This window comes from Gadus chalcogrammus, chromosome 2 (genome assembly GCF_026213295.1).
Source record: "Gadus chalcogrammus isolate NIFS_2021 chromosome 2, NIFS_Gcha_1.0, whole genome shotgun sequence".
Classification (NCBI taxonomy): domain Eukaryota; kingdom Metazoa; phylum Chordata; class Actinopteri; order Gadiformes; family Gadidae; genus Gadus; species Gadus chalcogrammus.
The window spans coordinates 23,409,580-23,424,834 of NC_079413.1; the positions used below are offsets into that span (position 1 = coordinate 23,409,580).

General features: G+C 45.3%; 1 protein-coding gene across 1 annotated transcript in view; it reads left to right on the forward strand.

Moving 5' to 3' along the window:
- The first annotated feature begins 1,006 nt into the window (after nt 1-1,006).
- trpm4a (transient receptor potential cation channel, subfamily M, member 4a) overlaps nt 1,007-15,255 on the forward strand; it is a 38,722-nt gene continuing 24,473 nt past the window's right edge. The window contains exons 1-5 of the mRNA XM_056605056.1: nt 1,007-1,362; nt 3,075-3,133; nt 5,417-5,594; nt 12,705-12,885; nt 14,677-14,846. Coding sequence (XP_056461031.1) covers nt 1,294-1,362; nt 3,075-3,133; nt 5,417-5,594; nt 12,705-12,885; nt 14,677-14,846 — 657 coding nt within the window. The 5' untranslated portion in view covers nt 1,007-1,293. The remainder of the gene's footprint in view (nt 1,363-3,074; nt 3,134-5,416; nt 5,595-12,704; nt 12,886-14,676; nt 14,847-15,255) is intronic.

A 15,255-nucleotide genomic window follows, 5' to 3' on the forward strand; every position in this document is an offset into this window, starting at 1 on the left:
TAGGGGATAGGACCTTCAAGGCAGCGCTGCCTTTAAGGCTCCGTTGGGGGAACAAAAGACCATACATTTAGAAAAGCCACTGTGTCTGCTGGTGGGGTCCCATGTTGTCCAGAATGTGCCCTTTTTATTTTTTCGCCCCTGCCCTTCAAACAGTCTGAGTCCGCCACTGCATACACACATAACTCAGGGAACAATATCAGTGTCCAAAAACCCAGCCCTTTGTTTAGCAAACATTAGAACTATATGATTTGTACGCTCATATTGAATAAAGCAGTTATTATTATTATTTACTCGCAAGTACACATTTAGGCTCACTAGAGTACGCAGGATGTTCGTTTTTCGCTTGTTTGATGGGTCAGGTGGATATATCCCTTTTAACGATTAATATTTAACTACAAACCAATTGTGCTCTAATGGGTCCGGGAGATGATGACGTAGGACTAGGCTTGTGTTTTACTTATCATTGATACCATCATTTAGCCCCAAACAGGACCAGATGAGCAAGCTGTTTTGTTTGTCCACCCACTTCCTGGGGTTCAGGAAATTACAAAACGACTATCTTGAATGCAGACTAGACCAGTTCTGTGTCCGACATAAGCAGGAAACAGTGGCTTATGTGAACCACTGAGAATATAACAAAGGGTTGAAGCGTTTGCAAATAGTTACACTGCATTAACTAGGGTTAATTATGCACTTATTTTAAAGTTTTACCATGTTTCTAAATCATAGTGCTGACATATAATCCAACAATGATACTGAGGCCTGCCAAATGCACCCAAAAATATTTGCGTGTAACATTTTTTATACCCAAACGTTTTATAAGTCATAAGTCTAAGTCAGCTATGCTATGTTTGCGAAGAAGTTATTATGTGCCAACAGTAGGTCTTAACAAAGATCTATCTTCTTAATTTATTAATTGTGGATCACTTTATACACAACGATAATACTATTGCCAAGGGTTCAAAAACAAGAAGACACGAATCAACATGAACATGTTGACCGAGCTAATAGGTCTTAGTACAATGCTCTGCAAATCCATTATGATTAGAGGTTGATGGCTGATGTTGGCTCCGTGACCGTTTGGGACAGCTGATTCTCATTGACGTTCGATGGGCGGGGCGAAGTAAAGAGTTGAAGGGAGGAAGGTTTCCCCAGAGGAGCCCCTGACACTGGAGCGGGACGAGGCGTCTCGCGCACAGTTCACACGGAAAGCGGGCAACTTCAAAGCCGAACATGGACGCCTAAAGCCGGCAGGGATAGTTGAGGAAGCGCTTGCGAAGCAGTACGTTCGCCATGGAGATGTCCGGGAAAGACAATGAAGTCGGGGCTAACGCGGAAACTAGAACATCTGAAAAAGCACAGGTATCTATGTATTTTATGGTCATTTTAACAGTTCTATAACAATGTATTAAAAAATAACAGGATAGGCCTACTCTGATACTTATAGTTTATGATAATAGTTGCGTTATTGTTACGTTATCCAGCGTGAGAGAAAGGTGTGGATGGTTGAACTTATTGTGGATGGCCAGAGGTTTTACCCACAGCAGGTAACGAGTTACGAGTCGCCGTTTCGATGCAGCAAACCCATCCGCACAGATGTGACCGCTGTCTGGGGCGTGTCGGCGAAACCCGATCGCATCTCGCTGTGTGCGTGTGATGTTCGATCCCCCACACTTTGTTCAGCCTTTCTGACAAACTTGTATTTTTGCTGCTGTAGGACGATGACCAACTCCAGAAATGCAGTTCCCCTCGGAGTCTAGCTATTATTGGTTGAATCCCAAAGACCCCTATGTGTATGAACTTAGTGGGCCAATGCCATATTTCGGTCATCAAATAATATGCATAGTTCTCAGGCAAACACGTTAGATATATTCAATGCAATTAGATGTAGAGTCTTTATCTGCAACAGTAAATTTCTACGCTGTGCTTGTTATTGCCATTATCTTAGATTTATCTTTTCTGATCTTATTTTAACTTGGCCTACCATCACTGTTTGTGGCTGTAAATTATCTCCTTGGTACTTTCAATAGTATTTGGAAAGTTTCGTGCATAGGAATGAGGTCAGTCTAAAAGAACGTTGAAGCCAACTTAGACCTATAAGTGGTTAGGCCTGCTCGGAATTCATAACCTCAACATCTGCTAGACCTCTTTGAAGGAAGTTTGAGACAACATGCATTATCAGCCCAAATTCGAGGCGGACCTTCAAACTACACAGCAATTTCATCAGACACGTCTGTAGTTGTCAGATCCAACCTCGATAAGGCTTCTCTGGTTAGTGAGCAGACTAATGGTGAAGTGAAGTCTTGTCTTCCATATGGTTCAATTAATTATACACCCGTACAGGTGACGGATCATTCTTACCTGTGCTCCAACAAGTGTATGAGCAAACAATGACTTTGAAATGCGGTTGGCTCATAACCTTCCATCCTGTTCATCCCTTTTTTATTTTTTGGTGCTCAGCGATCTGACTATGAGTATTTATACAGCCTTCGCCATGCGTTTGAATCCTCACTGTTGTACAGGTTACCAAACGCATTTCCTACGGGGCTTGTGTGTGTTCGCTGCAAGGTCGTTAAATAGGTGGAATGTGGTCACCTGTGTGCATGGGGTGGTTGGGTCCTACCCCCTAGGCAGGACGCTGTCTTCCCCCAAGATCTTGGCTAGTCCTGAACTGTTTTTACATTCCAGACATTTCTGCTCTGTTCCCCCTCTATGTCTCTCTTTACTCTGACACCTTAACCACCCCACTCACACACAAACACAAACACAAACACACCTATGCATACACACATTCACTCAAACACACAATATATGGTCCAATACCTAGTCCTGAATCAGATGATACGATCTTTCTTTCTTACTTTCTTTCTTTCTTTATTGACAGCAATGCCAGCTACGTGTAAACGTGGCATGCACACACACACACACACACACACACACACACACACGCACACGCACACGCACACGCGCGCATACACACAGACATATATTGAAATGTACTATCAACTGTACAACATGTGGTTGCCTATACTCCTGACCCTTTTAACTCTTTCTTCTTTTCTCTGTGACCCCAGAGCTGGATTCCTAAGATCATCAAGAAGCGCGTGTGCAGCACCTTCATCGAGGACGACAGGTGACTATGCTCAATTAGATCTGATTGGTGTAGCCCTTGATGAGCCCTGAGGCACCGTCTCAAAGGGCTTAACAGGTCGTACGTTTATGACAGCCCCCTAACTAGGGCTGCACGATATGGGCAAAATATGATATCCCGATATTTTTTGGCTGAATGGCGATATACGATATATATCTCGATATTTTCTATAGAGTGGGTTAGATGTTTTTTATGTAAGTCAAAAACCACATGTGAGATGTTGCAAGCACTTATATTAAAACATAGGTCCATATGACTGCAACATGTGATTTTGTATCGTTATTTTCAACAGAATTCAATGAACATGTTAAAAAAAAAAGGGACGTTTTTCACCTTCTTCACAAAATAATCGCCTATGCAAAACAATATAAAGCTGTAGGTTACACACATTAGCTACCATTAAGAGCATTGGCTTCGTCGCATTGTCCTGCGTACTACGGTGAGGGTTTCAGTGCGCCGTAACTTTAATCCCCCTCCCCCTCCCTTCTCCGTTCCATTTGGGAACATGTTTGGTTTCATTTCGCTTGTTTCGTATATTTTAATTAATTAATTAAGAGCGTCACCAGAGGGCGCCCCCAACACATTTGCCGATCGCCGGCCCTGGTTTCGGGGCAGAAGAAACTGTCGCGGCCGGTGATGCAGCAGCACAGCCACGGAGTTTTACGCATTCCTCATACTGCACTTTGTGCCGCTGCTGTAAATGGTGGAACAGATTTGTCGTGCTTCCAACTTTTAGTCGCAACGGTTTTGCTACACTCTACAGGTAACCTGCAGCTGCTGCTCATCTGTTTTTTTTAAACCCAAACTATTTCCACATTATGGAGCCGTTCTTTCTCCTCTTTTCGTCTCCCGCCGCCGTCTCGTTTTCTTTACGGGTATCATCCATGCTTGTTGTGTTGTGAGGGGGCGGCGGGGGTGGGAATGAGGCGTCTTTGCACACGGCACGTTCGGAAAGACAGAGTGAGAGGGGGAGGGGTCGCGCTCACAGTCTCCAAGGCAAGCGCTGTAGACGCTTGAGCGGGAAACGGACCATTTTAACGCATATCGATATAAACGATATTGTCAAGTCTTGTATCCCCTTGGAAATTATATCGATATATCGTACATAGCCGATATATCCTGCAGCCCTACCCCTAACCCCTATCCCCCCAGAGGGCGAGGATAACATCCTTAATGAGCAAGGGAGAGATCTTGAGAAGGAACACAGAGTGGGGCTCCCCCCTTCCAGGGATTGTTGAGTGCATTGGGTGACATAATTGACGCATACAGGCAAATCATTTTAAATCAATTTGTTGTAATAAAAGACTTTGGCGATTCGGTGCTGGCCGGTAAACCCTAAGGAGAGTCCAGACGTCCATTCTCAGTCACCACAACATGCTAAAGCAGACGGAATAATAAATTAGAAGGGGGGAAAGCACACAGAAGATGTAGACATAAGCTAGTTTAGTGACTGCACAAACACGCAAAGATACCATCAGAAACATTCCCACAGTCGGACACAGACACTGACACACCGCATGCTCTCGCTCTGGAGTGAGAGCCTTGTTTGGACGTCTGTCCCAGGTCTCGAATCTGGCTCCCCACGTGTCCTCCTTCCTGGTACACGATTTGACTGACCTGTGTGTGTGTGTGTGTGTGTGTGTGTGTGTGTGTGTGTGTGTGTGTGTGTGTGTGTGTGTGTGTGTGTGTGTGTGTGTGTGTGTGTGTGTGTGTGTGTGTGTGTGTGTGTGTGTGTGTGTGTGTGTGTGTGTGTGTGTGTGACCTTCGAGGTGACTCCCTTCATTGTTTTAATTTGGTTACTGTGAATTCGCAGCACTCTTCACCCTTCCTGACAACAAACACGCACACACGCACGCACGCACACAGAGACACACACAAAAACACGCACGCACAGACAGACAGACAGACAGAAACACAGAAACACAGACAGACAGACAGACAGACCCCAATCTGAACACATTACTCCGGACAGACTCTCTGTCTGTCTGTCTGTCTGTCTGTCTGTCTGTCTGTCTGTCTGTCTGTCTGTCTGTCTGTCTGACTGTCTGTCTGTCTGTCTGTCTGTCTGACTGTCTGTCTGTCTGTCTGTCTGTCTGTCTGTCTGTCTGTCTGTGTCTCCGTCTGTCTGTCTGTCTGTATATTGTATTTCTGTATTTAATCACCGCTGCAGGTTGATGCTTATCGGCATAACCATGACATTTCTACGAGCTCCTCCTTTCGTCATCATCGCTGACCTGTCCTCGTGTCGTCCCCCCCCCCCCCCAGTAACGGAGCGCTGTGTCAGTGTGGCGGCCCCCGGGGGACGCACGGCTCCAACGCCACTGGGGACTACTTCGGCGCGGCCATCGTCAGCCAATGGGACAGCGGGCAGCACTCCTCGGAGTACCCCACCGACGCCTTCGGAGAGGTGGAGTTCACGGGGGCCGGCCGACGCCACAGTCACGTGAGTCATCATGGTGAATCATAATCACGATTCTTTTGGTTCGATATTGAAATCACGATTATTCAAATTATTTTTTTGGAGTTTGAAAACATGTCGTATTTATTCAGCATATCTCTCCCAAAAAAAACGTTGTAACTTGTTGAAATTTCGCCTTAAAAAGATGCAGAAAATGGTCAAAAGGAAAATGTTTCAATCTAAAATAATATACAGATGTGTATCCAGCTGTTCTGCCCTTTCTATAAAACATTACATGTAAAAAAAATTAATAATAATTTTGTTATCGTTTGACGCTAAAATCGAAATCGCGATCAAAATTAGATTAATCGCCCAGGCCTAGTGTAGATCAGTGCTGCTCCCTGGCTTAGAAATGAGCCAGGCTCAAGCAACAACAATGCCTTTCATTTAGGAAGTGGAAACTTCCTGAATGAAACTTTCAAGCAAACACCGCTAAAACCACATCCCAGAACCAAATGACGGGGATGAACGTTGGCAGAACACCGTCGCCCGATCAGTGACTGTACGAACATGGCCCCAACCAGAGAGAGAGAGAGAGAGAGCACCAAATAACATCAGTATATCTATGCGTTGTCTTCCTCATTATGCTCAATTCCTACAGCTGCATCTGTTTCCTCCGATTGAGCTGTCCGCTCCGAAGCGATGCCCCCTTCACAACGTATCCCCACCCCCCGCTAACTTTAGGCCACGAGCCCCCTCCCAAGCCACCCACACGCTCTGAGTGGCAAAGACAAAACGGGCCCGACCTGCTGTTCGATTCGTCAGTCAGCGAGATGAAAGGAAGCTTAAAGTCCGCCTCTGTCTCTGAGTGGACCCCCAGGTTCCGTACCTCCCATATCCATCCGAACACTTCCTAAGAACCCATGCATTGATGTGACACAAACACAGTGCCTTAATCAGCAAGAGCCTCTTTTGGGGTTCCAACTGTGGAGTTCAGTTGACACAGTGTATGCTACGGCAGGACGCCCGGGCATAGAGTGTAGTGGCAGTGCCTCGGGATACCAGTTGTACTTATTCAAATCGACTATCTTTATTTGCAATCTGCTACTGGCTTTTTGGTCAGGCTACCCCTGGCCTGCTCTAGTGTGCGTTATAACTACATTGCCCAGAATTACTTTTGCTACCTCCTCTTGACATCAGGAGAGAACATTCTGTCAATGGTGAATTAAATAATTAAATAAATGAATTGAATGTGTTATAACGACATGCATAACCGGGTTTATTATTAATTGCGATAGCTAGCCAGACATTTGGCAGTATGATACTATGGTGCACATGCCACACGAGTGACACAATTTAGACCGTCCCTTTGTGACAACAGCCCTGTTATAGAGTGCTCGTGATTCAGATGGAAGAGTTAGATCAGCCAGTGCATTCTAGAACACAGTTCTGGAAGGACGTTTTTTCATGTTGGATAAAGATCTTGCTTATAAACAGAAATAAAGTTATCTTACTGAATTACTGTTATCTTCTTTAGGGACATTGCAGAAATTGTATATGCAGTGATTGGGATACAGAACCCATGATTGGTTGTCATGGGAATTCAACTAATATTTTTTACTATTTTACTATACAAAAACGTAAAATGGGGCCTGGGATCCATCGTGCACCAATACAAATATATTTTACAATGTATACTACTTTAAAGCAGCATACCCCCTACACGGTTTTCAACTTAACCTAACCTAACCTTTTATACCAGACCTTTAGGCCTTCTGCAGTTCTCTGCAGTTAACAGTTTCAAATATCTATAAAGTTAATATTCTTCACACTGCAGGTTGCATAAAGCTTTTGTGGCCCACAACCCAATCAATATTGAAAAAGGTAATTGTTAACCTTAGCAGGTTCGACTGGTATCTGTGAATAGCAGTAGTCGGCATATGCTACAACTCAGTGTTGTGGACTGGACAATATGGGAGAAGCTTCTATTGTCACAAAACAGAGGTTTCAGGCTTCATCTTACTGCTTGTGTTTCTGATTGCATAGTGAAGGTAATGAGGTTCACCCCTGAGAGGTTTTTCATCTATTTTGTCAACCTGCACTGGTCGCAGGATATCATGTTTCCCTGCTTGAAACCCAGCCTTACTTTCACTATATTTTAGTAACCAGTACAACAGAAAGACACAAGACAACTAGTCCTTTAAGCAATTTTTAAGTATTGCTAAATACATTGGTTTAAATATAATGGTATGGCAGGTTGAAGACACAGTCCTCTGACTGTTAAGTTCTCACTGAACAGAGTTGTGCACGATTGAGTTGTTCTGGCTCTGACCCTAAACTGAACTAAAGTATGTCCGTTGGCTTCGTTGGTGTGTACTGTAGGGGAGCCAGAGCTCAGCGTGAGTCATTGCTCAGCTGAGTTGAGTTGGGCTGGCTACAGTAAAATAGGGAAGTACGGTGCGTTGTTTCCCATCCCGTCCTAAATTTAGCACGGCCATCATCAGATTTTGGGGATTCCAAAGCATAGAGGAGAATCTCCCTAGCCTTCTTCCAAAAGATTCTACTTGTGGAGAAGACAGTAGTAGCAGATAGCAGAATGTTAGCAGAACATAGTTGAAACCTTAAAGCAAGAAGTTGGCAAGACAACTTGAGAATTAAGAGTTTAGAGCTGGAAACTCACCAAAGTTGACGTGGTGCACTAAGCTATGATACGCCCAAGAAGCCATGGGCCCAACAAAAGCCCATAGACAAATAATAAACATGACAGACTTGAGCTGAACTCTGATGATCATAACGACACGGTGTATGTGGGCATGTAAGTCAACAAGCAGACTCGTTGCCGTTTTAAGTCTCTAGGATCAGTGGTGTGTTTACCCAGCTCTGTACATCTCCAACGCTATGTTGTGCAACAAACGCTCTGGCTCTCTCTCTCTCTCTCTCTCTCTCGCTCTCCCTCTCACTCTCACTCCCTCGCTCTCTCACTCGCTCTCCCTCTCACTCTCACACAAGCTCATGCATCACATGGTCTGCTTGTGAGCTGTCAGAAAGCGGATCCTGCTGAAGAATAATTAGAATGCCACCTCATGATTCAGATTAGATCATAGTCAAACTCACAGTTGGGCCGGCCGGCTGAGCAGAGAGTTAGGTTTAGTTCTCATCCGCTTTGGGTGAGGGGAGAGTATTTAGAGCATATTGTTTTTGTTCTTTGACCCTTTCCTCAGGCACTGGCCCTAGCGAACTGTAGTACTTTACTCCTGTTATTGATTTGCCTTGCACGGAGCCAGTTGTTATCTGATGCACCTGTAAAACCTGTCAATCTTCTGTACTAGGCCTGCTTTAACATTAAAGTGTTATAACTCCAAAAGAGGTTCCCCTGAGTGAAGGGGATAGACCATGTGTAAGGTCTGATATCCTCTTAGATTTTTTTTTTGTGATGATTCATGTGATTTATAGACGCTTGCAGTACAAATGAGTGGTCAGGGAAGTAATGATGAATTATTGGGTATGAGAACGCTTGGGAACAAGTAGGTTAGGGTTAGAGTACCCATTTCTGGGGGCCTGTCCCCGAAAAATGTTGTGTGTGTTCATGTTTTCTAAAAAATAATATAGGAGTTTGAAAAACATATTAAAAGACTTTGAAAAGTACAGTGGCGCATTTCATTCACAAAAAACAATCAGGTTATCTCGTAATTATGACATAAAGATCTCATAATTATGAGAAAATATATCATAATTACGAGATCTTTATGTCCTAATTACGAGATAATTATCTCATAATTACGAGATCTTTATCTTTCTCATAATTAAGAAATAGTTATCTGATAATTAGGAGATAAGGATCTCGTAATTATGAGATAGTTATCTCATAATTATGACATAAAGATCTCGTAATTATGAGATGTTTTCTCATAATTATGAGATCTTTATGTCATAATTACGAGATAACCTGATACTTTTTTGTGTGATGTGAATGCAATTCGCCACTGTAGAAAAGGTTCTACCTTGCTCATGCGTGCCTATTCATTTTTAGACAGGTTTTTGATTCTTGTGTCTATTTCATAGTCGGTGGCGCAACCGTTCTATTGATTGACTTTATACCATGAATGATATTAAACATTTGCCTATCAAGACAATATAGGATGATAACCTATTTGATTGAGCTATTACCAAAGCTTAAAATAAATCATGATAAACCATTAATCATGTAGTAGAATACTGCCTAAGCCTTTACTGCAGTAAAACATTCTATGGGTTTTAGATATGATATATATATGATAAAATTGACCATGATATGAACAGACAAAATATTAATATTTCCCCCTTTTTTTATTTCAGAAATAAACGCATATATTTTGTTGCTATATGGAATGGCAAACTACATATGTCCCTGTTTTTAATTTCTTAAATCTGGTCACCATCTAATGGCTAATAATAATGCTATGTTGAACATTTTTATTTTTAAAAGGTCAAACATATGCCCTGTTGTCCAAGCGTCACCGCAATCGGACCAGATCCATGTCGTGATTTCCATGCTCCTCCGTAATCAGAAGATCCGTGCCGCGTTTTCAAGTCCACCGCAGAGCTCTCTCCAATGCCTGTTGCCGTCAGCCAATCCAGCTCAATGTTGTGTTCCGCGACTTGGAGAAGGCAGTAAGTAGTGCTTTTACCTTTTATCGCATTTAATGAAATGCTATGATATTTAATAAGTATCCTACTTTAAAGTTGAGAGGGAGACTCTATGTCTATTACTAGTCATCAGTGTTGTTTCGCTTTTCCAGTTTCCAGATTCCAGTTGTCAAGGGTTTTCGCTAGCATGTTGTTATTGACTATTCTGAGGTGGAATTAGCTTCTAAATTCAATGGGTCATTCATTCCTCGAGTAATTATTAGTAGTACTACCGACAAGTATCAACTGCCAAGTAGTCTGCACTCTGCACCCTGTTTGACAACAACGTGACATTCAAGCAGGATTAACAGTATTATACAAATGTCATTCCCCTGGGGACATAAACGTGTTCCATCCTAGGAGACTCTTCAGATAAGTTAGTGCGGCTGACTTGAGGTTCACATGTTCCTTCTGCCATCAATGCACACCTTCTCATGAATGTAATTATTAATTTTTTTTGTCTATTCGAGACATCAAGCATTTATAGACCAAGGTAAAGCCTTAACCGTTGACCAATCTTTCATCCGTTTCTTGGCTTTCTTGCGAGCTCAAAGTTCGCAACGGCCCTTGTTTTGTTGTTCTTCAACCTCTGTTTATGTATTTCTGCAGCGATGGCCTCTGCTCTCAACAGACCAGCAGGCAGAGCAGGAGGCGGCGCAGACCGATTCAGGATCGCTACCGTGTTTGAGCTCTGTGACGAAGACCAGGATGGCCTGTTGACCAGGGAGGACCTGAAGGTTGCCGTGGTGATGCTGTTCGGCTACAAGCCTTCCAAGTCGGAGACCGACAGGCTCATGGGAGACGGGCGAGAGCGGGCTCTCACCCTCCAAATGTTTGAGACTCTGATGAAGGCGAAGCTGTCCGAGGAGGAGCCGGACTCGTACGTTAGGGCGCGGCGGGTGTTTGGCGCCTTCGACGCGCACCGCCGGGGGTTCCTCAAAGAGGAGGACTTTGAGGCAGCGTTCAGGACGGTGGCTCCTCTCCTGCCCCAGAGGACCGCCTCAGAGGCCTTCCGTCACGCCGACCACGACTCGGACGGTCACATCAGCTTCAAGGACTTTGAGGCGGCGGTCGGCTTTGGACGCACCGACCGCTGACACAAACCCGGATTGTAGTTTTAGCTAATTGTTATGGGTCTGTTTTTTATTCATTTCAAATCCTGTGTTTTTTGCTTCGTTGTTTTCATGATTAAAGTGTTTTGGAATAAATGCGTTTCTTTCTGTTCATTTCAATGGATGACTTTTAGAGGGTGTGATATCGCCAGATCTGATGCCCTGACTACGAAATAGGCTCATTTTGTAGACTCAATCGCATGATTACATTTAATTTTTCACTCTAGTTGAAAATAAAAATTTGTATTTATTAAACTTTAATCTTCAGCTATTGTTTCTGTCTTAATAACAACTATTTAAAAATGCAAAGACATCAATATCTCAGCATCGACATAGTGTTATCAAGTACTTTGGACAATATAAATGAATTTAGCCAACAACCAATTGCCATACTCTGCATAATTTGAACAAAACCAAGTATGATGCATAGACTTTTAATGAAGCTTTGTGATCAGTCGGTCATGGGAACCAACCCTTTCACACGCTTTGCAACTTCCTACACCTTACTGGTATGGATTTAGGGAGAGAGGTATTGTACATCGTGACCATTACCCCGTCCTCCTTCAGTTTGAGAAGCTCTTCAGTCGAACAGAGCAGTCAGGGCGTCCTCCTCTCGTCCCTCACGCTCTCTCTCTCTCTCTCCCCCCAGTCAGGGCGTCCTCTCGTCCCTTACGCCTCTCTCTCTCTCTCTCCCCCCAGTCAGGGCGTCCTCCTCTCGTCCCTTACGCCTCTCTCTCTCTCTCTCCCCAGTCAGGGCGTCCTCCTCTCGTCCCTCTCTCTCTCTCTCTCTCCAGTCAGGGCGTCCTCCTCTCGTCCCTCTCTCTCTCTCTCTCTCTCTCTCTCTCTCTCTCTCTCTCTCTCTCTCTCTCTCCAGTCAGGGCGTCCTCCTCTCGTCCCTCTCTCTCTCTCTCTCTCTCTCTCTCTCTCTCTCCCCCCAGTCAGGGCGTCCTCCTCTCGTCCCTTACGCCTCTCTCTCTCTCTCCCCCCAGTCAGGGCGTCCTCCTCTTGTCCCTTACGCCTCTCTCTCTCTCTCTCTCTCCAGTCAGGGCGTCCTCCTCTCGTCCCTTACGCCTCTCTCTCTCTCTCTCCCCCCAGTCAGGGTGTCCTCCTCTCATCCCTTACGCCTCTCTCTCTCTCTCTCTCTCTCTCTCTCTCTCCCCCCAGTCAGGGCGTCCTCCTCTCGTCCCTTACGCCTCTCTCTCTCTCTCTCTCTCCCCCCAGTCAGGGCGTCCTCCTCTCGTCCCTCTCTCTCTCTCTCCCCCCAGTCAGGGCGTCCTCCTCTCGTCCCTTACGCCTCTCTCTCTCTCTCTCCCCCCAGTCAGGGTGTCCTCCTCTCATCCCTTACGCCTCTCTCTCTCTCTCTCTCTCCCCACTCCAGTTCCTGCGGCTGTCCCGCGACACGCCGCCCCAGATCGTGTTCACCCTGATGACTGCCCACTGGGGGGTGCCCTCCCCCAACCTGGTGGTCTCGGTGGTCGGGGGCGAGGGCCAGGAGAAGGTGAAGCCCTGGGTGCGGGAGGTGATGAGGAACGGGCTGGTGAGGGCGGCGCAGAGCACAGGTGAGGCGGGCAGGTGGGCCGGCCGTAGGGCAGGTGGGCCGGCCGTAGGGCAGGTGGGCCGGCAGGTGGGCGGGCCGTAGGGCCACCGCTCGGTGACCCGAGGAATCAGAATCACGGTTATTTTGGTCGATATTGAAATCACGATTATTCTAACAATTGTTTTTGAGTTTGAACACGTGATGTATTTATTCAGCATGTCTCTCCGATAAACCCGTAGTAACTGAGAACTTAAAGAAATACACAAAAGGATCAAAAAGAAAATGTTCAAATCTAAAAAAAACAAAAAAAAGATAAGTATCCAGCTGCACTTTCTATAAAACACAAAAAAAAACATGCTTTTTAAAAAAAAAACTCTATTCAATTCATTTTGTGATCGTTTGACGCTAAAATCGAAATCGAGATTGAAATCCGATTAATCGCCCAGCCCTAGCAGACTGTCTGTGTTTTCTGTACGCTAGTTGACCCACTTGTCCAGAGTTCGCCTGCACTCTGCATAGACTCCTTACCCCCCCACCCTGCCCGTTCTCCTCCCTCACTCTCCTCAAAACACCCCTCTCGTCACTTACTGCACTCAATGTACGCACTTAGTCTAGGTTGTACGTCCTGGGAGTTAATGAATGCAGTTATTGTGTGTTGTACGCCCTTGAACTTAAAAGTAGTACTTTGTTTAGCATCGTATCCTTGCTCTCTTTGTGTCTTTGGTGTATACAGGAAATGGTCTAACCTAGCTACTGTAAGGGCTCAGCACTTGTTCTATGAACATCCTTACTGTACTGACAGCGATATATTGTTGTCCCTCTTTCTTCTGAAAAACGTACTTATTGTAAGTTGCTTTGGATAAAAAGCGTCTGCTAAATGGAAATGGACGAGGAGATGGGAAGTCCCTTCACTCATCCTACATTTTTCATTTCCTTTTTTAACCTTCATACGTGTTTCCCTCACAGGATTCACAGAGTTGTTCGAAGCGCCGACCTCTGTAGTGTAGCGATGGGGATGTGTTGACGGATTGAATCCATGTGTCGTGTTTACACACAAGCATTCTTGCAAGCTTGCCCTTAGGGCTCAAATGATTTGCGCCAGCGTTTTACAACCTCCTGATGCAGTGGGTGGCACGTCTGACATTTGGAACAGCACGTCATGTTCTTCAACACGGAGCAAAGCCTCACAGCCAAAATGTAGCGCAGACTTGAACACATCCTGACATTAGGTTTGAAGATGCAGGGAGTTATACTCGAATGTTCTCATCAAAATAAGTCATTAAGAAAAATATGTGTGCATAAAACAGATATGAGGACAATGACCTTTAAGTCTGCGCTTCCCAAGTGTTCAGTGTATGTGTTGCCCAATTGTTCACTGATGAATTTGTCACACAAATAAAGCTTATGCTGACTATCTGCACTTTCTACACGCTAGTTGACTTAATTTGATTGCTGCTAAGGCATTTCTCTCTCTTTCTCCCTCACACACACACACACACACACACACACACACACCCTCACACACACACACACACACACACACACACTCACACACACACACACACACACACACACACACACACACACACACACACACACCCTCACACACACACACACACACACACACACCCTCACACACACACACACACACACACACACACACACACACACACACACACACACACACACACACAAACACCCTCACACACACACACACACACACACACACACACACACACACACACACACAAACACCCTCACACACACACACACACACACACACACACACACCCTCACACACACACACTCTCAGGGGCGTGGATCCTGACGGGCGGGCTGAGGGAGGGGGTGGGTCGCTGCGTGGGGGAGGCGGTCCGGGACCACGCGGCGGCGGCCCCCTCCCTGTCCCAGAAGAAGGTGGTGGCCGTGGGCGTGGCCCCCTGGGGTCTGGTGCACAACCGGCAGCAGCTCGTCAACGCACAGGTACGGACCGCCGCACGACCGGCAGCAGCTCGTCAACGCACAGGTACGGACCGCCGCCGCCGCGCGGCCGGCAGCAGGCTGTTGCACACTGCAGAGCTGTCGTTAACTCACTCTAGCCATGCACCTCAACATGGCTGAAACCTGTTCCACGCACTGACTGAGATGACTGCAACTATGTTCTGTTCTATTTCATCTATGTTAGAAGATGGGACTTTGACAATTCTATCCAGATTCCTTTATCTGTATTGTCCATCATCATTGACAGGGAAATTGTCTTTAGACGTGGCTCAGTGAAAAGGAACGTTGTGTTAACAATGTTAATACAACAACAAAGACAACATTGGACAAAGTGTGATTTGTGTTAAGCTATACCCGTTGTAAACAGTTTGCTATCTTACTTCCTAGTGCG